This window comes from Nicotiana tomentosiformis, chromosome 12 (genome assembly GCF_000390325.3).
Source record: "Nicotiana tomentosiformis chromosome 12, ASM39032v3, whole genome shotgun sequence".
Taxonomy (NCBI): domain Eukaryota; kingdom Viridiplantae; phylum Streptophyta; class Magnoliopsida; order Solanales; family Solanaceae; genus Nicotiana; species Nicotiana tomentosiformis.
The window spans coordinates 132776270-132803330 of record NC_090823.1 but is presented as its reverse complement, the minus strand read 5'-3'; the positions used below and the strand labels follow the sequence as shown (position 1 = coordinate 132803330).

At 37.5% G+C, this 27061-nt stretch overlaps 2 protein-coding genes across 4 annotated transcripts; one reads left to right on the top strand and one right to left on the bottom strand.

The window, feature by feature from the left end:
* The first annotated feature begins 9030 nt into the window (after nucleotides 1-9030).
* LOC104090529 (aldehyde dehydrogenase 22A1) lies at nucleotides 9031-16343 on the top strand. Its single transcript, XM_009595644.4, has 14 exons — nucleotides 9031-9305; nucleotides 9451-9494; nucleotides 10756-10848; nucleotides 11427-11554; nucleotides 12643-12765; nucleotides 12886-13039; nucleotides 13278-13381; nucleotides 13458-13536; nucleotides 13690-13785; nucleotides 13951-14088; nucleotides 14498-14713; nucleotides 14803-14994; nucleotides 15668-15811; nucleotides 15883-16343. The coding sequence occupies exons 1-14, from the start codon at nucleotides 9194-9196 to the stop codon at nucleotides 16036-16038; spliced, it is 1779 nt and encodes a 592-aa protein (XP_009593939.1). The 5' UTR covers nucleotides 9031-9193; the 3' UTR covers nucleotides 16039-16343.
* Nucleotides 16344-17176: 833 nt separating this feature from the next.
* On the bottom strand, nucleotides 17177-26714 carry LOC104090530 (FIP1[III]-like protein). Of its 3 annotated transcripts, none has more exons than XM_033654634.2 (9): nucleotides 26299-26714; nucleotides 24755-24933; nucleotides 24200-24326; nucleotides 23943-24011; nucleotides 23052-23153; nucleotides 22798-22976; nucleotides 20492-22280; nucleotides 17933-18015; nucleotides 17177-17860 (listed from the first exon to the last, which is right to left on the bottom strand). In XM_033654634.2, exons 1-9 carry the CDS (start codon nucleotides 26662-26664, stop codon nucleotides 17440-17442), a joined length of 3315 nt encoding a protein of 1104 aa, XP_033510525.1. In that variant the 5' UTR covers nucleotides 26665-26714; the 3' UTR covers nucleotides 17177-17439. The 3 variants fall into 3 exon arrangements, with proteins under 3 accessions (XP_033510525.1, XP_009593941.1, XP_070048275.1); XM_009595646.4 differs by having other exon boundaries at nucleotides 17933-17979; XM_070192174.1 differs by having other exon boundaries at nucleotides 17722-17860; nucleotides 17933-17979; nucleotides 20352-22280.
* Between the last annotated feature and the right edge of the window lie 347 nt (nucleotides 26715-27061).

Below are 27061 nucleotides of genomic sequence, written 5' to 3'. Positions count from 1 at the left end.
CCTCGTGCACCTCACGTAGGACGTAGTCGGTGTCTCCTGGACCTAAGCATACTTCCAATGGTCCATCGAATGTCCTTCGGTATAACGTTCCATCTGCAGTTAATGTGAATCGAGTGGCTTTGGTTCGTAGGGCCCTAGAAAGTTTAGGGTCCGATGGGAGCTTTCCATTTTTTAAGTATTCAATATACTTATTCCTCCAATCCCAGGTTAAGCTTGTAAATTTATCTCGGCATGACCTTCTTCGATCACGGATCTCGAGAGCTGAACGACAGTCCCCGAGCTTATCTCGCCTACCTTGACCGATGATCCCAAATTTGCAAGTGCATCGGCCTCGCTGTTTTTCTCTCGTGGAACATGCTGTAAAGTCCATTTTTTGAAATGGTGCAAAGTGACCTGCAGTTTGTCCAAATACCTTTGCATTCTATATTCTCGTACTTCGAAGGTTTTGTTTACTTGATTTACCACCAGCAAAGAGTCACACTTGGCTTCAATGACTTCTGCTCCCATGCTTTTAGCTAGCTCGAGACCTGCAATCATGGCCTCATACTCGACCTCGTTGTTAGTCAACCTGGTAGTTTTGATAGATTGCCTAATAGTGTTACCCGTGGGTAGCTTTAAAATGATGCCTAGCCCGGAGCCCTTCATGTTCGAAGCCCCATTCGTAAAAAAGGTCCATACCCCCGATAACGTACCTAATTTCAATAAGAGTTCTTTTTCAACTTCGCGTATGAGGGTCGGCGTGAAATCGGCCACGAAGTCCGCCAAAATTTGAGACTTGATGGTTGTACGAGGTTGATATTCAATATCGTACCCACTGCGTTCGACGACCCATTTGGCCAATCGATCGGATAGTTCGGGCTTGTGCAAAATATTACAGAGTGGGTAAGTGGTCAATACGCATATGAGGTAACATTGAAAGTACGGTCTTTACTTTCTAGAGGCGCTTATCAGTGCAAGTGCCAGTATTTCTAAGTGTGGATATCTAATTTATGCTTTCCTAAGGTTCGACTTACATAATAGACGGGAAATTGCATACCTTGCTCTTCTCGAACTAGGACACCGCTTACCGTGATTTCCCATACTGCCAACTACAAGCAAAGTTTTTCGTATGTTTTTGGAGTATAAAACAGTGGTGGGCTCGATAGATATCGTTTTAATTCTTCTAATGCACGTTGGCATTTCAGGGTCCACGCAAAATCGTTTTTCTTTTTTAGTAGAGAGAAAAATTTGTGACTTCGATCTGACGACCTTGAAATGATTCGGCCTAAGGCTGCAATCCGTCCCGTTAGCCTCATGCACGGATTTTACGTTGTCCACGATGGCGATGTCTTCGATGGCCTTGATTTTATCGGGGTTAATCTCGATCCCCCGATTTGACACCATGAAGCCTAGGAACTTGCCCGACCCGACCCCAAAAGCACATTTCTCGGGGTTGAGCTTCATGTTTGTTTACCCGAAAAATGGATAGAGTTGAATTTGTACGTAGTTCTAAGGATATGTGGTATAGCTTAATACAAATCGTAAGGATAAATAGAAATCTTAAATACGGATACCAAATAAACAAGGTTGGAAAGAAGATGATTTTTAGGACTAATCAAGATGAATCAATGTATGAAGCTTGAAGGAATAACTCTTCAATAAAGGAGTGTATGGTACTTTCCTTACAATGTAAGCAAAGAAAAACTGCCTTCTACAGAAATGTAGCCATCCTCTTTATAGTGGAGGATCCTACTTTAGATATAATTAAAAATACATAGTGGAGAACTCATGATAAATCAGTTTTCCCCTAATTTTTGCCGAGATTCTCTCCCTTAGTGTGTTTGCAACACCTCTTGTCTGTGAGCTCGAGCACGATCGGCCTCGGCGTTGGTCGGTATTGCTTCTAGAGCTCGATGTGGGCTCGGGATCAAGTGATGATTCGGGCTCGGTATTGGTTAGGCCTATGCCCCTTAAGCTCGAAATCATCTCATCATAGTTCGATTCGGACCCGAGCTCAATAATGACTTCTAACTCGGTGTTTGACCTATACCTGAAATCTGAAGCTCGTTCGTACCATCTTCGGAACCCATTTCGATAATACGAAGTCTTTATTCGATCCATTATGTTTCAACCTCGATCAGTCGTACGAAGGCCGAAATCTATTTCGACCGTATACAATGTTGTATTTCCTTAAAATCTCGAATATTTCCTGCAAATTGGTCAAATGGTCCTCTGCGCGCAAGGACTTAACTAGCATGTCATCAATATAAACTTCCATTGATTACCTATTTGTTCCTCGACCATTTTGTTTACTAGGCGTTGGTAAGTAGTTCCTGCATTTTTTAGCCCGAAGGGCATCACAATATAACAATATGTTCCATACTTGGTGACAAATGAAGTCTTTTCCTGGTCTTCCGGGTTTATTTGGATTTGATTATACCCGAAATAGGCATCGAGAAAAGTAAGGATCTCGTGGCTGGCCGTGGCATCGATGATGCGATCGATGTTAGGCAGTGGAAAAGAATCTTTGGGACATGAACTATTTAAATCCTTGTAATCTACACGTATTCTAAATTTGTTCCCCTTTTTAGTGACTACAACTACATTGGCTAACCATTCGGGATATTTCACCTCCCGAATGGACCTTATTATGAGAAGTTTAGTTACCTCGTCCTTTATGAATGCGTGCTTTACCTCGGATTGGGGCCTTCTCTTTTGCTTTATTGGTTGGAACCTAGGGTCCAGGCTTAGCCGATGCGCCGTTATATACGGTGGGATCCCTGTTATATCTAAATGGGACCAAGCAAAATAATCCATGTTATCGATAAGAAATTGAATAAGCATGTTCTTGAGTTCGGGGGTTAATCCTGTTCCCAGGTATACCTTTTGTTCAGGCAAATGCTCGATTAGTATGACTTGTTCCAACTCTTCAATCGTTGATTGGGTAACATGGAATCATCGGGAAGCATGAAGGATCGAGGGATCCTTTGATCATCATCTTCATCGATCTTCTGATTTCTGGTTGGGTTAAAGCTGATGTTTGTGATTGCTATTTGGCATCTTGTTCCTCTTTTGAGATCGATACCTTTATTGGAGAAGGCGAGGATATCGGATTCGCTTTCTTGATGGCAAACATTTCTCTTGCGGCCGGTTGTTCTCCGCACACTGTTTTGACCCCTCTCGATGTTGGGAATTTAAGAACCTGGTGTAGGGTTGAAGGTACAACTATCATGTTGTGGATCCATGGGCTTCCGAAAAGGGCATTGTACCTCATGTCGCCTTCGATTACGTGGAAATTCGTTTCCTGGATGGTCCCGACCACATTTATCGGTAGAATTATCTCGCATTTGGTGGTTTCACATGGCATATTGAATCCGTTTAGAACCAGGGTTGCGGGTACGACCTGGTCTTGTAGACCGAGCTGTTCTACAATATTCGATCTAATGATGTTGGCCGAGCTACCTGGATCAATTAACACACGTTTTACTTATTTTTATTCATAAGTACGGATATTGCTAGTGCATCGTTATGAGGTTGTATGACTCCTTCTGTATCATCATCATTGAAGGACAATTTTCCTATGGGTGCGTAATCCTGAGTTAGAGATCGATTTTCTCTTATAATCGATGTCTTAGTGCGTTTAAGCACCGACCCTTGAGGGGTGTCGACGATGCCGATGATCATGTGGATGATGTATTGTGGTTCTTCTTGTTTGTTTTGCTTGCCATAATCCCTGTTTTTGAAATGGTTCTTCGCCATGTCGCTTAAAAATTCTCGAAGGTGCCCTTTATTGAATAACCAGACTACTTCCTCTCTTAGTTGTTTGCAATCTTCCGTTTGGTGGCCATGGGTGACATGATATTCACACATTTGATTGGGATTCCTTTGGGCAGGATCGGTCTGCATGGGTCGAGGCCATTTAGTGTCTTTGATGCGTCCGATAGCCGACACGATGGCGGATGCATCAATGCTGAAGTTATACTCCTATAGCCGAGGTGATTCCTTAGATCTGATAGGCCTGTCAAACCCACATATGTCTGTCATCCCCCGAGACCCTTAACCTCGATCACTTCTTCTGTTGCTTTGTCCGGGGTTACATCTCGATTCATTGATTCTGTGGTTTCTACTATACGGTCGGTATCGGTCCCTGATCGGACCTTGTTGTCGATTGATATCCCTTCGAGCAGCGGGTTCAGCCCCCAACTGATCATCTTCGACTCTAATTTTTGATTGGTACCGATTGTGCACGTCGACCCAAGTGATAGTTGGGTACTAGATCAGGTTGTGCTTCAACTCGTGATGTCGTCGAACTTCGTTCGTTCAAACCTTCAGTGAAAGCCTGAACAGCCCAATCGTCTGTGACTGGTTGCAGATCCATTCGTTCCATTTGAAAACGAGATACGAACTCCCTTAGCATCTCGTTATCCTTTTGTCTTACCTTGAAAAGGTCTGATTTCCTCGTTGCGACCTTTATGGCCCCGGCATGTGCCTTTACGAAAGAATCTGCTAACATAGCAAATGAGTCGATTGAATTCGGTGGTAGGTTGTGATACCAAATCATTATTCCCTTCGAGAGGGCCTCTCCGAATATTTTTAACAACACAGATTCGATTTCATAGTTCTCTAAATCATTGCCCTTGATGGCACACGTGTAAGAGGTAACGTGTTCGTTGGGATCGGTCGTTCTGTTATATTTGGGAATTTCGGGCATACAGAATTTTTTGGGGATTGGTTTTGGGGCTGCGCTCGAGAGAAAAGGCTTTTGCACGATTTTTTTGGAATCCAACCCTTTTATCATTGGTGGAGCCCCCAGGATCTGATCGACCCTGGAGTTATATGTTTCTACTTTTTTTATCGTTGGCTTCGACTCACTTTGTGAGCTCCTCGAGTATTTTAGCAATTTCGAGAGTAGTCCCCGATTCTTGCTCATTTGACCTCACTATGGCTGGCTCCGTTATATGGGTAAGTTTTCGAGGTGGACTGGGCTCCGGCCTGCTAGGTAGTTGGGTTTGGCTCTGCAACTGAGCTATCGCTACCTGTTGGGCTTGCAACATTTCAAAAATCATACGCAAGCTGATGCTGCTTTCCTCAATGTTATGGGTGTCTCGGGCTACAGATCGAGCGCCACCATGAATACTGTATTCAGGTTCAGAACGTTGGTTTGCCTCAAGGGACATATGCGAATTAACGTCTAGTGGTACTTCGATTCGAGCTTCAACGACATCGACAAGCGGCCTTCCGGCCCTGGGCGTCAAGTTGTTGGTTTCATCTTGAAGGCCGACTTCGTTGTCGATAAGTAAATCCATTAATCAGGGGTTTGTCCTTGCTAATCCGAATCCAAAGATACTCTCGAAAGACAAGCGTAAAACGGTGTGTGTTACAGGTTTGTATCAAATAACTACTGTTATCCTTAGCCCCCACGGTAGGCGCCAAACTGTTTACCCGAAAAATGGATAGAGTTGAATTTGTACGTAGTTCTAAGGATATGTGGTATAGCTTAATACAAATCGTAAGGATAAATAGAAATCTTAAATATGGATACCAAATAAATAAGGTTGGAAAGAAGATGATTTTTAGGACTAATCAAGATGAATCAATGTATGAAGCTTGACGGAATAACTCTTCAATATATGAGTGTATTGTGCTTTAATTACAATGTAAACAAAGAAAAACTGCCTTCTACGGAAATGTAGCCATCCTCTTTATAGTGGAGAATCCTAATTTAGATATAATTAAAAATACATAATGGAGAACCCATGATAAATCAGCTTTTCCCTAATTTTCGCCGAGATTCTCTCCCTTAGTGCGTTTGCAACGGCTCTTGTCTGTGAGCTCGAGCACGATCGGCCTCGGCATTGGTCGGTATTTCTTCTAGAGCTCGATGTGGACTCGGGATCAGGTGATGATTCGTGCTCGGTATCGGTTGGCCTCTGCCCCTTAAGCTCGAAATTATTTCATCATAGTTCTATTCGGACCCGAGCTCGATAATGACTTCGAACTCGGTGTTTGACCTATACCTGAAATCTGAAGTTCGTTCGTACCATCTTCATAACCCATCTCGATATTACGAAGTCTTTCTTCAATCCATTATGTTTCGACTTCGATCAATTGTACGAAGGCCGAAATCTATTTCGACCGTATACATTTGGAATTACACTATGTTTCTTCTCGTTGTTTTTTTGATTAGTCTACTACTTTGATTCATGTGGTTCATTTTGTTTAATGTTGGTGCATATGCTTAGGGGAACATTTAGAGTGTCGGTTACGGATTCGATCAAATCCAGTAGTTTTAATTTAAACCTGGATTTTGTCTTGAATAAATTCTCGAACTCATAAATTTTAAATTCTGATTTCGTTTGCTTCTAAATGTATTACTTTGTATATCTTCCCATTATTAATTCTTTGCTAGTGCATTTAGAGGATGTATTTTATAGGATTTTTTGGTGTTTGAACAAGTTACTCTAAATGTATTTTTGAAGAAAACTTTTGCATGTTATGTTAATGTATGAAGATAAATAGATAATATTTAGCTATTAGTTACCTGCTTGGTTTCTTCCTATTTGTTCTATCTTTGGTGGACAGAGTTACCTAGCACCTGATGTTGGTAGGAGGTGTCGTGTATCCCGTAAAATTAGTCGAGGTAGGCCGTATGCGCAAATTGATCCAAACACCACGATTATAAAAAAAATCTAGCTATAATTTACCTGCTTGGTTTATGTTATGTTTTAAAAATTATTTATAATGTTGTCTAGCAGGGTTTTTAATACTAGAAAATTGTTTAAGAAATATTTTAGCAATTTTTTTAATAAAAGGATTGTTTTATTAGAAGCGGGTTGGTTGTTTAGTAAGACTTTGGTAAAGTTTGGGAAGTTTTGGTCATTACTATCTGTTAGGATCGGGAACCCGGGTAGTGCGGAATTTAGCCAAACAACAGTATAATAATAATAACAAAGACAATAGAAGTTGATAATAACGACAATTAAAGAATATAAAGAAGACACAAATTTAACGTGGTTCGGTCAAAGTGACCTACGTCCACAAGCGGAGAGGAGCAATTTACTATAACAAAACACTCTAATTAATCCCAAATATCCTAAGAGAATAACTTCACAAGATCACTCCAAAGAAAGGGTTCACACAAGTGCTTCCCAACACTTAACTCTCATACAAAACACTCTTAATAAATGAAGAAATGAAGACTCAAGTCTTGTTGGTGTGTCTAAAATGAACTAATGGCCTTCCCTTTTATAGGCAAAAAAGTCTTGGCCTCTTAGGTGTAAAAGAAGAGATACAACTTGTGCAAATGATGTCCACCACACAATGCAATATTTTTGGGTCCCAAAGAATATTGACAACAAAGTCTACACTTTGCAAAAATGCTTATGCTATGTGATGGACTCCATTAGCCAAAATAATGGCCATATTACACTATCAAATCCTGTGGTAAAACCGTAAAAGTTACTATGATCATATTTTTGATGAATTATACTTGTTCGTACCAAAAGTTTGCACTAATCCAAATATTTTAACTTTTAGAGTCACAAATTAAAATGAGATACATAATTAGAGGTTTTGACCAATATTGTCCCTTATCTTTGAGGGTAGGTCTATTTTGGTCCCTCAAATATAACCCTGAGCATATTTAGTCCCTTAAGTATGCTAAAGTGGAGCATCTTTAGTCTCACTGATAGAGGTTTTGACCAATATTGTCTCTTATCTTTGAGGGTAGGTCTATTTTGGTCCCTCAAATATAACCTGAGCATATTTAGTCTCTTAAGTATGCTAAAGTGGAGCACCTTTAGTCTCACTAACACAATATATTAAAAAACTAACGGTGTTACCCAACTCTGATTCATGAAGCAAATCTTCAGCTCTAAAGCAAAATGTTTCCTCTCATTTTATTGGATAACGCAAATTATCACTTTAATTCCTCATTTTTAGATAATGTCTTCTAAAATTTTGATCTTGAAAATATCTCATTTTATGCCAGTTTTCAATGAGAAAATGACACTGTATAGCCGCTGTTAAAATAATAGCCGAAAAAATATATAAAATTTATAAATTATTTTGTATATATATATATACATTTAAAAAAATTGGTTGATTTTTCCAAAAAGAAAAGTTAAAATTTGAAAAAAATAGAGCTGTCAGGATCACTTCTAAGCATATTATTGAAGCAAACGAATAACCAGATTATATTATCATTTTTAGTCCGTGCCAAAAGCTATTTACATCTGGTAGCAGAATAAGTATATAAAGTTGGTATATTTTTTGTATATTAACATACAAAAAAAATTTAAAAAGAAATATATATATACACAAAACAATTTACAATTTTATACATTTTTTCCGGCTATTATTTTAATAGCGGCTATACAGTGTCATTTTCTCATTGAAAACTGGCAGAGAATGAGATATTTTCAAGATCAAAATTTTAGAAGACATTATCTAAAAATGAGGAATTAAAGTAATAGTTTGCGTTATCCAATAAAATGAGAGGAAACATTTTGCTTTAGAGCAGAAGATTTGCTTCATGAATGAGAGTTGGGTAACACCGTTAGTTTTTGAATATATTGTGTCAGTGAGACTAAAGGTGCTCTACTTTAGCATACTTAAGAGACTAAATATGCTTAGGGTTATATTTGAGGAACCAAAATAAACTTACCCTCAAAGATACAACAACAACCCAGTATAATCCCACTAGTGGGGGATCTGGGGAGTGTAGTGTGTACGCAGACCTTACCCCTAACCTGGGATAGAGAGGTTGTTTCCAATAGATACTCGACATCCTTCCCTCCAAGAACTCCCAACTTGCTCTAGGGTGACTCGAACTCACAACCTCTTAGTTGGAAGTGGAGGGTACTTACTATCCGAACAACCCACCTACCCTCAAAGATAAGGGACAATATTGGTCAAAACTTCTACATAATTATTTACTATAAGTAAATGATAAATATTTATGTTAAAGACATACATTTAATATTCATTTATCAATTTAATACAATTATCGAATAATTAGATATTTAGAAGCTGTAAAACTAGCAGTGACTAATAATTAGTGAACTGAAAAGCGACGTCAACGAGGAACTGAATCTTTTTTTTTTTCTGTGGTTATGGAGATGAATCTCATATATTCCTTAGCGTAAAACCCTAACGTTCTTCTGCATTTCGCCATTTCCCTCTCCGAAGCTTCTAGAGTTTTCCCGAAACTTCTATGGCGTTCTGGTGGGCGCTGATTGTAATCGTATTCGCATTCGCGATCTGTAAGTTACTGTTGATGCTAATTCCTTCCAATGTCCCTTCCATTGACGTCGACACTTCCGACGGTAAGCCTACGAACGAAACGATACGCCGTCGTATTTTGCATTTTGCACTACTTTCGAATTGCTTATTATTGATCAGCTGTAGTTTTTTTTTTTTTTTTTTACATGTATTAATGTGTTGGTTTTAATGATATTTTTGGTGTTGTAGTGTTGGACGATGGGAATCACACGAAAGAGAACAGCTTCATTTATGTAAGTAACGAATGAAATGCTTTTTTGCTTTAGAGTTGAATTTTGGTACATTTACTTGATGTTGATTCGAATTATTGATGGTGTCGAACTATTACACTGGGTACCTACTACCAGCACAGGTACTAGGTAACTCGACCCATCAAAGCTCAGGCAGATGGGAAGGCAAAAAATACTAGTTGATTTCTTCACAGCTGTCTAAGCCTTGTTAGTAAGAGTTTTACGGGGTATCTATGCTGGTGGGAGGTAGCATGTACCCTTTGAAATAGTCGAGGTGCGCAAGCTGGCCGGACACCACCGTCAAATACTAATAATAATAATAGTAGTAGTAGATAGTGTCAAATTGCGTTTTGCTTAAAAAAAAAAATTCATTTTATGTTTGAAACAGTTTTCATGGCGTGATTTGGTTGAAATGTGGTTAGTTGAGGAGGCAATGTAGTGATATATATTTTACTGTATTGCAGAAAACAATTTGAATTTGGAAGTGTGTTTGGTAGAATGTAAAGCCATTTCCTGAAAAATATTCTGTGGAAAGTGTTTCACATTGACATTAGAAATCATTTAACCTTTTACAATGTTCAATTGGTATATTATAATCATAATATCATACAAGGTGGTGGATAGAGTATACAACAACATACCCAGTCTTATCCCACACCGTGGGGTCTGGGGATGGTGGATAGAGTATGGGGATTGAATTTCCCCAAGGGGGAAGTCTAACGGTCGAGACAACCTTGGGAAGCAAGATTAAAGTCCCGACAGAAGCTATACTAGATGAATTATTCTTATCAAAAAAGCCTGAATGTTGGTTGAAGCAAAAGATATGTAGCAGAATGGGGATATTTTGTAAAAAAAAAATGACCTGTCAGTAAGTTTCTGAAGTCAATTTTATTCTTTCGATGGAAATAAGTTTACTCCACAACCATTTTCAAAAATTCAAGATAACTGAACATTGAAAATTATTGGGAAATTATTTCTGTCTTAGTGAACACACTGGGAATATGAGTTTTATGTAATTTACAGCTTGACATCTTACTGAGAGTAGCTCTTAGGTCTTAGCGCTTCCAACTCATTTACACTACCAAGAAAGCATTTCTCTTTAGGAGAACTAGTCAGATGACACAGTTTGAGTTTTAATGTGGTGTGCATGTCTGTGTTGTTAGAACTTTGCCCTCTTACATTTTGTGGAACTTTATATGGTTCATTCCACAAGGAAAAAGAATGTGACACCTGTATCTTTTCATGACGAATTTTGCTCATTTAGATTCCCTCGAGAAGACATACGGACAAAGTTCAGTGCTATGAACCTGCAACAATGAAGTACCTGGGTTTTTTCCCAGCGCTGAAACCTGATGAGGTCAGATTTATGTACTAATATAAATATGACATTTGTGTTCCTCTATTCTAAATGTCAATATCTTGTGTCATGCACTAAACTAACTTCCCCTTTTTCTCCATCCTTTTTTACATGGTTCAGTATCTAGAATCTTTGTAATTTCTCAAAAAGTATGTAGTATTTTTGTATGAAGTTTTGCATAAAAATACTGAGTCATATTTATTGGGATTTGATTAAGCAATCAGCTAACTGGTTCTCTTTTCCTGCCACTTATATTCTAAGAACTTTTATGTGATCTTAAACTCATACATGAACTTCAAGATTATAGGTTTGTTCTTACAAATAAACCAAACAGGGCTGCTAAGATTAGCGTCAGAATTAATAATCCTTATTTGGCACACTTTTGCACCAGCTTATGCCTTATCATAGTTAAAGTGGTGGAGGTTCCCCGTGGTTTGCCTTAGCATTTTCCACCTCATATCTGGGATCGTATTAATTTCCTTGTTCTTCACCCCTAAAACCAGCATCGACAGTCTTTTGTAGATAAACACCTCTTTACATGCAAGCCAAATGCAATTAACAAATTAAATTATGCTCAGGTTAAGGAGCGGGTTGCACATGCAAGAAAAGCTCAGAAGATATGGGCAAAGAGTAGCTTCAAGCAAAGACGCCTGTTTCTGCGTATACTTCTAAAGTATATTATTGAACATCAAGACCTTATATGCAAGTAAGGACCACTTACCATGTAAAACTGCTGTTTGACACTGCCAACAATATTGACACTTTAAAGTATGTTCAAGGTGCATGATGAAATATACTGAAATGCTTAAGGTAACTGTTGCCTATGTTTCTTCAACATCATCTGTATAGAAGCAGTAAACGCTTAAACCGACAATTTTCGAGCAAAAACTTAGGGAATTAGACTGGATTCTTTCTTTTTGGGACATCATTTTATGGATCAAAGAATTTAGAAGAGTTAGTGATGCTGGAAGACTATATGCTGAAGTCCACGTTGACGCATATGTCAGTTTTCATGGATGTGAGGTACAATTAGTGACCAAATATTGGTGGACCTCCAAATGAATTACTATCAGTTATTGATTTATACACTAACATGGTGTACACAGTAAAGTGTTTCAGGAAAGACCCATAGTTGAAACAACTCTTGTGGTGGTCCAGATAGAAAGTGCTTGGAGACATGAGCAGTGTTCCATTAAACATAATTTCGTTTCACAATCATACACTACGAAATTGAAGAGGAGATAAGTGCAGAAAACTATTAAACTATTGCCTAGAGATCAGAACTTTATGCCAGTGACATTATTCCAAGTGTTTGGTTGCATCAAAGTTTTCTGTCCAATAATACTAAATATAACTAATGGAATATCAAAGATGAACAAATAAAAGAACTGCAGAAGAATCTCACCCCTAGGGCTTTGGTCTAATGGTAAGAGCTCAGAATGTGATGCATAGGTTAGCGCATGTCACATGCTCGAACAATGCTGCAGACAAAAGGATGGTATTTAAGTGGAGAAGGGTAGAGGGGAGGGCCCATTATCGATAGAGTTTCGAACCATGCGCCACCGGCCCTCGGGATTTATTGGTCATAAAAAAATAATAACGGAAGAATCTCATGATTATGAAAACCTATCATTATCCAATTTCTCTTTCTCTCGCATATGACAACCTATAGTTTTAGCTTTTAGTCTAAGAGTTAGTTGCATTTAAATTGCGGCTTCTTTACGCTAAGCTACTATTTATCTTCCTATTTTTATTTGACCTTGTCGGATTATTTCTTTGAACAACTTTTGCTAGTATCTCTTCACGTGATACTGGAAAAACAATGGTAGATGCCTCCTTGGGAGAAATAATGACTACATGTGAAAAGATACATTGGCTTCTTTCAGAGGGTGAAAAGTGGCTAAAGCCTGAATACCGGTATGTCATGCAAATGGTTTTCCGTACTTGCATTTCTATAAAATAGTGGATCCATTGCTTACATGGCTTCAGCCCTTGATACCTAAAAAGAAATTTATGATAAGATGTTGTGGTTTGCAGTACATGTGGGAGATCAATGCTTCACAAGACTGCAAAAGTGGAATTTTATCCTCTTGGTGTTGTTGGTGCTATTGTTTCATGGAATTACCCATTTCACAATATCTTTAATCCAATGTTGGCTGCAGTCTTCTCAGGGAACAGCATTGTGATAAAGGTCTTCATTTTTCTTTTCCAACTACCTACAATGCTTGTTTGCTCATGGATAGAACTTTAGCAAAATGGTATGCACTTGGAAAATATTTGAGATGAGCATACTTAAATGTAGTTGTCACATCTTGAACTTTAAATATGTACACATACAATTAAAACTGCAAACCATACAACCTCTCAGAAGCAAAATGCTAAAAAGCAGTGGTTTTGACTTTGACGAGATCCCCTCGCTGTTACCTTAGGTCTCAGAACATGCCAGTTGGTCTGGGTGTTTCTATCTGCGAATCATTCAAACTGCTCTTGCTGCAGTCGGAGCTCCTGAGAACTTGGTAGAAGTTATAACAGGGTATGCATTTATAGAGCATTTATCATCTTCGCTATGGGTTGATTTGTCATACATTTTATCAAACTTCCCTTGCCAGCTTTGCTGAAACTGGAGAAGCACTAGTATCCTCTGTCGACAAAATGATATTTGTTGGATCACCTGGTGTGGGCAAAAAGGTAAGTCTCCCTGAATAGGGCTTATCTTTTGATATCTAATGTGGAGCAACTTAAATTCCCTTTTCATCTTCTCGATACCTTTGAGTAAATTTTCTTTTTCTTTTTCTTTTTTCTGCTTTATAAATCCTAATGTTCTGACTTTGTGTTCTGCAGATTATGCGGACTGCTGCAGATACACTGATACCAGTTACCCTTGAGCTTGGTGGAAAAGATGCATTTATTGTCTGTGAAGATGTCGATGTGCCACATGTATAAATTTTTCCAGTCTGCTTTCTTTTTGGGGATAAAGTACATTTGATTACTTTCCACTATGATAAGATCATTCAAATCTCTACGAGAAATTAAAGAAAGAAGATCATTCAACTATACCTTTATTTTTATGAGCCTTCAAAGAAATAATCAAACTTAATGCAGGTTGCACAAGTTGCTGCCAGAGCAGCTCTCCAATCAAGTGGGCAGAATTGTGCTGGTGCAGAACGTTTTTATGTTCACAAGGACGTTTACTCTTCTTTTGTTGCTGAAGTAGTTAAAATTGTGAAATCGGTTACTGCTGTACGTAATTTTTCTCATTTTTGCCTCATTTTCAACTCGATGCATTATAAGATCTTTATTCTTCATGAGACATAGCATTTTGCACATAATGGTTGTTTGACTTCTTAGTTAGATGGCTTACTGATCTTATCTGAATGCTCAGCTCCCAATATATCATGTTCATCCTTGTTCAGTTTCCAGTAGGCTGCTAATTGTGAGCGTTATAAGTATGAGTTTGCCCAGAATTGAGAGATAAATACATAATAGTTTCCTGAAGCCTAACTCTTACCTTTCTCCAAAAAAATAATTCCTGAAGCCTCAGCATAAAACTACTTATTCTTTTGTTAATGACATTAATATTAGTGATTCTGCTGATGTGGTCCGATTTTCTAAAATAATTATATAATCTAAACTGAAAATTTTATTGTAGGGCCCTCCTCTATCTGGGAAGTATGACATGGGAGCCATATGCATGCAAGAGCATTCTGAAAAGCTTCAGTACCTGGTAAATGATGCCCTAGACAAAGGCGCTGAAATTGTTGCTCGAGGAAGCGTAGGCAATATTGGCGAAGGTGCTGTTGATCAGTACTTCCCTCCTACTGTGATTGTAAACGTAAATCACACCATGAAGTTGATGCAGGAGGAGGTATCATCAGTTTGATAGATTTTCTTTTGTTTTAGTTTACTACAGGGATAAAGGTGGTCTAGTTAACTCCATATGGAAATTGCTCGCAGGCTTTTGGACCAATATTGCCGATAATGAAATTCAGCTCTGATGAAGAAGTTGTTCAGCTTGCAAATGATTCAAGATATGGACTTGGTTGTGCTGTATTTTCAGGCAGTCAGCGTCGTGCTAAGCAGATAGCTTCAAAATTACATTGTGGAGTGGCTGCTGTCAATGACTTCGCATCAAGTTACATGTGTCAGGTACTTGAAGTATACGCATCAGACTCTTGAGGCATTTTATCAAGAGTTTGGCATACTTATATGTGACTATTTACTTCATGATGATTGAGGTATGATTACAAACTAACTACAATTTTGTGAACCTCAGACAATACCCTGTGACATATGCATGAGAACTCCATTAGTGATTGCCGTAATTACTTTTTCTCCATTATTACTATTTTATGTATCAAGGTTCCCTCTGCTTAAGTCTAACTGTCCTACTTGAAAGTTTATGCAGATCCGACATGGTCTTATTATTTCTTAACCTTAACATCAAAAGAGATCAAAAAGATCCTTTCCATCATGACTTACCCCCATTCTTCAATTGCCAAAGTAACCCTTAATTGCATAACCTAATCCAAAGCTACCTTTCCCCTCATGACTTAACCTCATTCTCAATTAGTGAGGCTCATGACCTTTCTGCTCCCATCATCCGTCCTGAAGCTTCGTGTCCAACCCTGACATCTCCCTCTTCTAAAGGCCAACTACCTCAAAAGTCCCAAACTTTATCCTTGAAAACTGACTTTGGTTTAAATATTTGGACCTCCCAGCTTACTTGGTTAACGCCATCCCCCTTCCCGGCATCCCTTTTTTCATGTTTCTTTTCAAATTGCGCCCCTTCTCAACCTTTCTTCTGAATAATGATATGCAGTCCCTGCCATTTGGTGGTGTAAAAGACAGTGGATTTGGAAGATTTGCTGGTATTGAAGGATTGCGAGCTTGCTGTCTTGTAAAATCAGTTGTGGAGGATCGGTGGTGGCCTCTTATTAAAACCAAGATACCAAAGCCTATTCAGGTGAGTTCTACATCTTCTAAAATCATTCTATCATTCGTACATTTCATGTCATTTACCCCATCTTTTTGCAGTATCCTGTTGCTGAGAATGGATTCGAGTTTCAAGAGTCTCTTGTGGAGGCTCTTTATGGTTTGAATATCTGGGATCGTTTACGGGCATTGGTGAATGTTTTGAAACTCCTTTCAGAGCAAACCACCCCCACGAGCAATAGAAGGCGAAGTGACTAAAACTACTGCTCATCTTTTTTGCCAGAAGCTTAAAAACAAGCACTCAAAACAATTTCCTTTGATCTCTCATCCCGCAATTGCTCTCAGGGTTGAACTCTTACCAACGTTTACCTTTGGTTTACTAACTGGATAATCAATTTTGTTTTTTATCGGGATTATTCAGATCAGTTCTAATTACTTTTTTGTCCAGCGTTGACACTCGTGAAATTGTTAAGCTAAAATGGTTCATCGGCACTATCCCATGGTGCATGACTATGGCCCGGGCTATATGTATCCTCTGATAATGATCATTCTTATTCTCAAAATTGCACCATTTTAGTAAAAGTTCTGCCCAGTGACATTCCAATCCGAGCCAAAAGAAACTTGTATACCAAATTGAAATGAGACCATAGTTGTATTACATTAGCAATATTTCGAAGTTTCATGCTCAGGCCTTAGCTATGATAGTTAACTGTACTGGGCAAAGACTTGAATATTCAGTTACATTGAAAGACAAAATATCTCCTCTAGCACCTCACTCACAAAATAAATAAACGCATGAGATAGTCTCTTCTACAACTCTTGCCTGAAACTGTTCCTATTACCACGAAATAATATAGATACTCAAAAATGACAACTCTGTGTTTAGTATCACAATGCCTAAGGAAAAGAGACCCAGTGGAAACTACAATAGCTACGATAAAATAGTCCCTTAAAACTACTGAAAAGCTGAATAACAAGTTGCAGATAGCACATAAGTAATAAGTTAGTTCTTTCCGTCCAACTACCCATAAGTCTTCACGACTTAACTATAAACTAAACACCAAAATGTTATTTCTGTACTTACTATATTATCCTTGAGTCAATTGTTCAACGTACAACTTAATAAACAAGGAAAGCAAAATGAAAAATAGCAGAAGACAAATATCTCATGCGAGCTGGCTATTTGAACCTGTAGCTCCGAACCACTGCATCGAACAGGAATAGCTGTTTTCATGCCACTGCTTCCAAAACCTATTTAAGGAACTATAAGAAAAATGACAAACCTAAGAATTGAGAGATTATACATTGGAGCCACCAATGGCTTCCTCCTGTAAAATTGGGAATTCAATAAACTCAAATCATACCATCACTGGTAGCCTGTTATGAGCAACTTAAATCCTTTTGACATCAAAATAATCGATTATACTTTTAAGAGGAAAAAATGGAGTTTAGCAGAGACATAACAATATCCTTTATTAGACGTGTTTTCTTTTCCCTCTTTTCATGGGAAAAGTATTCTTCTTAACCCCAGGTATACCATCAGCAGCCATTTCTGTAGGTGGAATGCCACTATACAGATCCAGTTATGGAGGTAAACTAAGAGGCAGATCCTCTAATATGACCATACAGCCGATGGCATTTGATGAAACATCATTCACTTTAGTTGGCCTCACTTGCAACCCATCTCCTCTTTCGTGCTGGTCTTTGTTGCATAGTTTCAGTCGTGCCAGTAAACAAATCAACGGAAGGCTTAGAGAGATTCTTTGAATCACTTTTAAGAGCAATAGGCTGCTTGAAACGCTCTCCACGCTTTTCCATCTTTGCCATGATCTCCAAAATTTTAGGGTTGTCCTTTCCTTCCACATCTTTAGCATTAGCAAAATTCTTCGTTTCACTGACTTGCGATTTGCCAAAACAAGTGCTTCTCCTTTTAATGGTTTTCTCATTTATTTCTTCAGAAATTATCTCTCCCTCTTCAATATCCAGAGACCCTTTCTGCTGAGCATCTGAGAATATATCGAGCCTCTCTTTATCATTTTCTTTAGGATCAATTGTCAGGTTTCGACTTCTGAGTGTCCTCCTGTAATGGGGTTCGTTAGTTCCATCAATAGGCTTCAGCTCCACATAACTATCTGAATCCAAGTAGCCATACCTGCCAAAGTATGTTACACCCCCTGCTTTGGAGCATCTTCCGGAGGACTGCAGATCCACGGTCACAAACAAAAAATCAAAATCCTGATAGTTTACACAATTAATGAAGAGAGGCCGCCTTATCGTGCAAGAGCTCACATGACACAAAAACTTACCATGCACAAAATTAGAGAACTTGCTAACTGTTAAAAGGCATCACTATCATACTAAGTACTAACAAAACTGAAACTTTGAAAGGGTATGTAAATTAAATCATTAAATAGAAGAGAGTTATTTAATCAATGACTATATTGGTTTGTAAAATCATAATTAGAAGTGAAGAATAAAAGGAATTAGCATACGTGCAAATGAGCAAATCTACAGGACCTGCCGAAGTAGAACACCATGTTTTAGTTTATCAATAACTTCAATTTAAGACGTTGGAATGTGTTAGGAACAAGGATAATCACAAAGCTTTATAATGTTTTCAAAGTATATCAACATAAAATATAAATTATATAAGAGAGTACATTTTTACCATGAGGCATCAATGTATGTAAAGTTGATGGTTATATTGAGAAAAAAGAAATGGATCCTGAAGCAGCAGTAAATGCATTATAATCATGAAACAAAGTATGCAGTTAAAGTTTTCTCCACATCTTTTTTCGATTTTCTATTATTATATTAGTTTTTTCACTTTGAAACAAACAGAGGGAGGGGTGGGAATTAAGCATACAGAGCTGGAAAAGGCAAAGGGCAAATCCCAAATCCTTTTTATATTTTGATATATGGTGTTTAGCTTTTCTTGTTCTTTTTTTCCCTTTTTGATGAAGGTAGTGATTTTGTTGAAAAGATGGGAAAACCCATACATACAATATTTATACCACATAGAGAACCTTAAAAACCATGATGATAGAGAACCATATCCTTTTATAAGAGAACCTTATAAAAAGACATGGTTCTCTACAAAAAACACCCGATCATCAGCACTAACTGGAAATATCAGAAAGTGGTCCAAAAACATACAAGGTATGATGTCTAATTGTTATGTCCTCAGACTGAAAACTATCTCCTTAAGATCCCAAGCACTATGTATCGAAAAATTGAAGACTACTACACCTAACACCCCCTCCCAGTCCCTATCCCCTTAAAAAGATAAAAAAGATTTCATTGTAGTCCAAGTTCAAGCAGGCGCAATACCCAGTATGGCCTCTCAAATCGAATTTAGAGAATTTAACTGTCTGGCTAAAACTATCATTTCCTATCTAAAAGACAAGTTGGCCACACCAAAGACATAAAAGGAGCATACACTAGGAACAGCAACTTCAGTGATGTGGCAATCTACTTTATCTTATTTCACTACCCATCTCACATTCTTGAACAGGATTCAAAGTCATCATTTTCAAATTTCTTGATATTGAGCAATAAATGAAAGCAAAGATAATACTTTAGTAAAAACAGAAGGTATCCCATGTACACAAGCTCATGTCAAGAAAGAACATATGATTTTCTAGAATGTGGAGTTATAACAATAAAGTTCCTGCGTAAGCACAACTTTAGGATAGTTGATACCCAGAAAGAAAAGCACATTCAGGACACGTAGCTTGACGCTAATAGTAAAGTTCAACAAAGTTTTATGCCAATGCCAGCTACAAAAGGCGACTTTCCTCCTAACCGTTTCTCTATTAGAGATAAAAACAATCAATGAAGTCATGCAGAAACATTGTGCGAGTGACGTATCAATCTGCCAGAATCAGAATAGAAAGATCCACAACCCCTTTCAACCACAGAAATAGAAACTCTTTTCTTCAATTGAGATCTGGTTAGTCAGAAGAAATAGAAAGTCTCACCATGTATACAATTTAGTGATATCCACCCACTAGCTATACAATTTGGTGAGTTTTCTTTCTAGTTTAGCAGAGATCCTCTTTACAGATATTAACATTGCCCTATATAAAAATACTTTACTTGCTTATCACTGTTGGAGAAGAGAAAGACTACCTATATAATTCTATAAAGACAACGAACCACTGGAGTCCTCTCACACTTCTTGCAAAAGCTTTATCACATTAGATATTTAATGTACACCAAGTGACAAAAGACTACCACCAACTGGAGCTACATAATGATAATATGCTCCTTAAACAAACACTCTTTTCTCATCAAAGTATAGACAACTGTCACTAAAAATCTAGATGCAATTTTTTTTGTTGGATCAAGAAAATAAACCGACTAAATGGTCACCGACAAATTTATATGGTACCATAATTAACTACAGAATATTGATGATCAATTGATCATAGGTAATGTAAGAATTCCTAGAACAGCAACCTTAATATGATTTTGGAATGGCACGTCCAATCTTTTAAGGGGCAATTCAAGAAATTTAAATTTAAAAGAAAACCAAGGCAATATGAAAACTTCAGAGAAAAGGAACATACTGAATAAAACGCACAGGGAAATTAGGAGACCTTGGAAGAATGGGATGACATCGCACAATGGAACAAAACCCAACATATATGGAGTACTCATATTTACATATGGAAGTATACAATCTTGATATTCGTATACACAAAATTACCTCTCTGTTCTCAACAACCAAGCACGTGGCAACAGAATCTCTCCCCTTTGGGAATCTCCAATGATTATCTCTATGAAAAAATTTAGACCCTTGACCAAATTGACTGGCTTTATTGCTTTCCATGATCAATTTGTATTTTTCATGATCCACATGCCTGTCATCTAAAAGCTTTTCTACTAGATCGGGTCCATGTTTATTGTCAAATGACTCAAACCTTTTGTCACTTGAATTTCTTCTGAATGAACATGATGCCCTCTCAGCATCTAATATATTTTGCTGATACCTAATATTTTCATCTTCAACCCTGAGCAACCCTTCAGATTGCCGGTACCTTCTTCCTCTTTTAAAATTACCCTGATTACCAGGATACTTGATTGTCTGATCAGCACTGATAGAGTTGGTCAAATTAGCAGACTGACCACCATCTTGACATTTCCTAGTCCCACTGAATATTCCATGTCTACCACGTGGCAGTTCAGGGCTCTGCCACCTTCTGCTAGCTGTACAAGGTTCCCTATACAAACGAAAGGATGGAGGTCGATACCCGTCAAATCTCCCTTCCTCATCCTTTAGATCCATGCAAAATACATTATTTAAACTATCGTGGGGACTGTTATCTCTCCTTTTGCCCCTATTAGGGCTTTTAGTTTCTCTTCTGAAATAAGTCAAATTTACATGATAGCCATCTTCTATAATATTAGTATCCCTGTTGTTGTATGATCTATATCTGTTATCTGTCTCTTCCATGATATCATAGATGTAATTACATTCGGTTACAAGATCATCAGTCCTCATTCTGTTGTTACTCTGCAGCTGATCAATTTTCCACATTTGTTGACTGGGTATCTCATCATCCAGATACGGAATGTGCTTATCAATCCATTGTTTTGATTCATGAAAAGAATTATTGTCCATGTCCTGAACAGTGAGTCTGCTCCTATAATGGGGTCGATCCCTTTTGGACAATTCATCATATGTAGATAGTGTCAGTTCAAGAGGATTTAGCTTTCTTTTCGTGCTTCGACTGCTACACCAGTTGTCATATCTGTATTCTAACTGACATTCCCTCTCAGGATCTTTTTTATAGGAATCCCGGCATGGATAATCAGAAAATCTTCCTGCATCTGCCCTCTTAAAATGTGAAGTCTCTTCTCTTTCATGAGAGTCAAAAGCATACCGTCTATCCCTATGTCTGTGTTGGATCACAGTTGAATTACGCCTTTCATACAGTATCCTAGCATCATATTTGCGGGAATCTTCAACTTTCAGGTGAGTGGGAATTGTTTCACTCATTCTACCAGGTCTTCTTCTGTCATGCAGCAGACCTCTTTGCACAGGCTTTCTACCTCGTGTAAAATATTTAGAACCACCAGACTTGGTTTGGATATAATGGGTTCCGGAAACTGGCTGGTAATCAATTGTACCCTTCTCCGGTAACTCAGAGTCTGCGTTTGGTAATGACCTTATATGATGATCATGGGATTTCTCAATGTCAAGAAAAGCCCCATCTTCAGATGCATCACTATGACTTAGAGAACAACAAGATGAACCTGGGCTATGCTGTCGGCCTTCACCATGCAATGGTTCTTGCAACATTACAGATTTTCTTGGATCAGATATGTCTCTCACACTGCTTTTATTTGCATCATGAGAAGATTCAATTGCTCCCGAGGTTTGATCGACATCACATTCAGTCCCCTCTTGGTGGTGATGCTCATCTGCATCAGAGAACTCACAGTTTCCATTGTTATCTGAATCCATAGACACGTGTTCACGAACAGGTGTGTTCCTGGAATCCAGAGCTAATCTTATGAGAATGAAGTAACTTAATCATTAAATATATTTTTATTCAATACAGATCAGCAGAAAACCAGCTGAGAAGCGAGAAGCAAGACCTAAAAGTAAAGGTGAAGATAGCAATTCCTCGTAACACATTTGACTAATAGAAACCCAAAAATGAAACAGATTACCATGGTCCATGAAAAAGAAATTTAGATTATTTTTACGGAATTTGGCAAATATTTCTGGGACAAAAACTTAAAAAACTTAGAAGCTGACACAACTTTAAGCCAACTACGAGCATCAAAACCATGCAAGCAAACCTATCACATGTCAAACTCTTAAGTCACATCAAATATAGCGTTCGAAGTTCAACGATTTAAAAAGTAAAATCTGCAAGGGATTTCTACCAACATGTCTTTTCCAAAATAGTTGTGGTCCAAAGAGAAGAATAAGTATAACCAGAAAAAGAATAAATCTAATAGAGATACAGACTATCATGACAGTTCAACCAGTAGATCTCAGACCTTCTAGATGTAGAGTTGCCTGATACTCCTCTTCCTTCCAAGCTGGCTGACTCATCTTCACTGGCACTACTAAAACAGAGAAAATCCCTTCCATCTCTCCCAACATCTCCATTCTCAGATGATTCCCGCTGCTCTTTTGGAGAATTTATGGGATCTTCCACTGAATCCTGCAAAGCAATCTGGTGCCAGCACAAGACTGTGAGAAGACAGTGCTTAGATGGTCAAGAAGTGGGCAGAATAAAAAAGTTTGTTACCTGTATGACAACATCAGAATCCCGATCCTGTGAACGTTCCACATCTGTCGATGGTTGACGCTCGATGATGCTCTCTTCCACCTCAATTTCTCTACCTTTTGGCTGATCATGGCAAGTTTAGACCATAAGCATCATTAACAGTGCAATTTCAGAAAACATTAAAAACGACTAGGTTACAAAGACATCTACAATTTTTTTTCCTTTTAAATTCCATACTCAGCATGGTTTGAACAGAAGATGCTAGTTTTCCAATTCAATTCAGATTAAATGCCCGTCCATCATAAAGGTAATTTGTTCTTTACAAGTTTTGCCAACTATAACAGGTTCTCATAGTCCAGCACCCTCAAATGGGTGGCAACCAATCCATTGGCATCTCGACTACAGCATCTTAACACAAAGGAAATCAAGCAAAGAAGAGTTGCTGAGCATGAGAGAAAGAGTAAAAGAAAGAACCTTTAAAATACAGATGCAGGTAGAGTTAGGGGTGCACTCATTATGGTAAGAATTACCTGCATTTTTAGGCAGTCCTTTTCCAGAAAAGGGTCAGAGCTATGCCTTTACTCAATTACTTATTTTGGCTTTTAATAATGGAAAAGATAAGGTTAAAGATCAAGAGGAATTTCACAACCCATTTGATGCATATAGAAGTGGTGTGTATGACCTGATTAAGTAAGGAACTTTGGAAAGACATAACAGCATGAACTGCTGTTGTCTAAACAACTTTTGTTGGCTGGAGAAACTGTTCTACTCTGACTAAAGTGACCAGCGTTTGCGGACATTACTTCTTGAAAAATATGGTCACCCTCAGATTTCACAACCCATTTGATACACAAAAGCTGCAGATATTGTTTAAGAAGTAGTAAATCATGAGAATCATCCAGAGATACCTACCTTACTATTTTTCGAAGTCTTGTAATCTGAATCCTTGACTACCCTTTTGGCCTTTTCTCGGTGCTTATCCTATTTCAGAAGTCAAGACCAAGGATGAACATGTAAGACTTGCAGTAAAAATGGTAGAAGCAACTTTACCACCACTATACATACTCGAAAGTTGGGAAAATATACAAAAAGAAAGATGAACAAAAAATGACAGAAGGAAAAACTATATAATACATATCATAAAAGACAAACTTGTATACATTCATTACCAGGCAATTGCAATACTGTTTCCAACTATCTTCATCGAACCCAAAATTAAAATAATCTGTCAAGTCAGCACCTGGATACCGCCAAGGTTTCTTCTCAAACATATCAATATTCATGTCCAAGATATTCCTGAAAAATTATAGATCAATTACCTATCTATAAAATATGAAAAGATTCTATACTGCTAGGATTATAGATCAGTTATTCTTCCCTTTTGTTCTCTTGTAAATATGGTTTAGTACATAGGTTGTACTGTTATATGCTAATACATACAAATGTTACCATCTCAAAAAAATATGAAAAGATTCTGCCTCAAAAGAACATAGAACGGTTTTCTTTGTTAAACCTATTTCATAACAGTTCTTTGAGGAGATGATCAACACTATCTCCAACAAGCAAATATGCACCAGGAAAAATGGAACCAGTTGTTTCAAATGTAGATTATTGTCTTTTATCAGTATGTTTGAAATGTAGATATTTTCCAATAAAAATGGAAACACAAGAAAGCACTTAACCAAAGATTAGACTACAGGCTAAGTTTGACCAAATTTACTAACCTCGACCGAGGAAGTGAGAAGCTCTGTCCATTTTGAGCAGCGGAGCCTGAGCCCATCCTTTGCATGTAGCCATTATCCTCCCAGGTGCCCTTGACCAATGCTGTGGAGTAAGAATGTAAGCAAGAAGATCCATTGGCTTTGAGATGACTTGAATATGCTGCTTGTGGAGGTCTGGTGTTCTACAGAAAAATAGAGAAAAATCATAATATGGAGCATGAAGCAATATGAAGTAACAGAACTGCATTAATTCATCTTCATTTTGTATACATTGTATTCTGGCCAACTTGCGCGCACCTTAACTAATCCACAAAAGCTAAACTGCACTAATTCATGTAAACGCTGAAGAAACATATCACCATGAAAATTGCCGCAATTGAAGAATTCAAAATAGATAATCAAGAAGAAATATATAAAGATAATTTCAGTAAATTCCCAAGTTGCAGCAAGTGATGGTAGGTGTATCGCAACCCAAAAAACAAGGGAAGCAAATATTCTCTGCCTTTGCTTTGAAAAAGAGCAAAATCAAGATACATGACATAAAGCATGATTCTGCCCATTTTTCTAATAAACAATATAAACATACATATATATATCATCAATCAACTCGGTTTAGCCCGGTTTAACACTTGAATTAAACCCAAAGCAATATCGAAACAACTCAAATTTGTATTTCTCCCACTCCGAAAATTTTGGGACTTCTCGCTTCCCAGGTTTCAAACTAAGTGACTTTGAGTAACATTTGAAAATGTATTTTCACCATTTGATATGAGGATAATTGTAACTTATAGTAGCTTCAGAATATTTAAATTTTCAGTTTTTTAAGAAAAAGAATTACTCTCGTCTGATTTTAACTTAAATGGACTCTTGATCAGCAAATAATGCCAAACGAATTGGAACAGTGTGTATATTTACCTAATATTCAGATTCTCAGGCAATCAAACTTCTAATAAAAAGAATTAGTTCAACTTAATTACTGCCAAGTAAGAGTTCTCGAAAATTGAAAATGGCATAAATATCAGAGTATACAAAATTAGCTTTGTACTAAAGTCCGCCTGCTTTTGCATAAAAGCAAACCAAAATAAGCATCCAAAAATCTAAGCAACTACTCAATCAGGTTCAATTAATCAATACCAAAACAATTACTCATGAAATAATTTCAAATTTACACTACATTTTTTTTCTAATTTCAGTCTAAATGATCAGAGGTCGATACAGAATTTGAAGTTTATAGTTTCCGACAACAACCTCAAGTTAGTATACAATAATAATCAGGTTCTAGATATTTATACATGTTCCAAAATCTAAGAACTCTCTTTTCTTTTCCTTTTTTTCTTATTACCATGGTGTCCGGGTCAGCTTGCCCATTCACCGAGTACCCTCCTGCCTAAGGGTAACTCTGCCTAGGAAGAAATCAACTAGTGTTGAAAAAATCTAACCAACTTGTTTCGGTCAGGTTCAATAATTAATCAATACCAGAGCAATTTAGAAATATAAACTCAAATTTTAAACTAGTTTTTTTTCTCAATTTTACAGTCTAATGCTACCTTGTAACTGTTTTTTTCTGCATTGCCGTTTTCGCTGCTGTTTGAATTTTGTCCTGAGCCATTTCCTTCAGCATTTCCTCCATTTTCCACAATTTCATCTTCATTGAGAAAATGATTATCATAATCTTCTTCATCATCATTCAACACTATGTTTAAATCATCCTCACTCTCGCTCTCACATTCCTCTTCCTCTTCTCTTACTCCATTTTCACCGTTAAAGTTACCGACGGCATTACAGTCAACGTCGTTGACTTCCGTTTGAAGCTGCGTTGAAATCTGTACGGTGTTTATTGCTGAGCTTGCTCGAACTTCGACGTCGGCGTAGAGATCGCCGAAATCGTCGTCGTCGTCGACGACGTTCTCCATTTCGAGTGTACGGTGTACACGAAAAGAGTGTGAACTCAGGGTTTTAGATAAACCCTACTTAAAGTGTAATTAAAAGGAATTATCATCTCGGTGTATTTAGCGTGATGGAAAATGTTTTTCGAAATATATTTTCTAATTAATGTTTTCCAAAAAATATTTTTTAGAAAATAAATTATTTTATGATATTCAAATGCTAGAAAATATTTTTTAAAAGTACTAAACATACAAAAGAGATAAAATGGCTTATCTCACCTATGTTTTTTCTTAATAGCCTGGTTATAGTAGAGTTGCTAAAATTTAGAATGTGTTTGATAGTGACCAAAATATCTCTAGGAAAATATTTCTGGAAAAAACAAGTGAATGATTAGTATAAAAATAGTCAAATATAATTAACTTT

Bases quoted from the DNA above. Each gene is read 5' to 3' on its own strand.
- LOC104090529 (XM_009595644.4), top strand. From the start codon at position 9,194: ATGGCGTTCTGGTGGGCGCTGATTGTAATCGTATTCGCATTCGCGATC. The intron at 9,495-10,755 runs GTAAGTAACGAA...TTGCTCATTTAG, and splicing joins AAGAGAACAGCTTCATTTAT to ATTCCCTCGAGAAGACATAC. The intron at 13,786-13,950 runs GTATAAATTTTT...AACTTAATGCAG, and splicing joins AAGATGTCGATGTGCCACAT to GTTGCACAAGTTGCTGCCAG.
- LOC104090530 (XM_033654634.2), bottom strand. From the start codon at position 26,664: ATGGAGAACGTCGTCGACGACGACGACGATTTCGGCGATCTCTACGCC. The intron at 23,154-23,942 runs GTAGGTATCTCT...TGCCATGATCAG, and splicing joins AGACTTCGAAAAATAGTAAG to CCAAAAGGTAGAGAAATTGA. The intron at 18,016-20,491 runs GTAATTTTGTGT...GTAAACTATCAG, and splicing joins TGGTTGTTGAGAACAGAGAG to GATTTTGATTTTTTGTTTGT.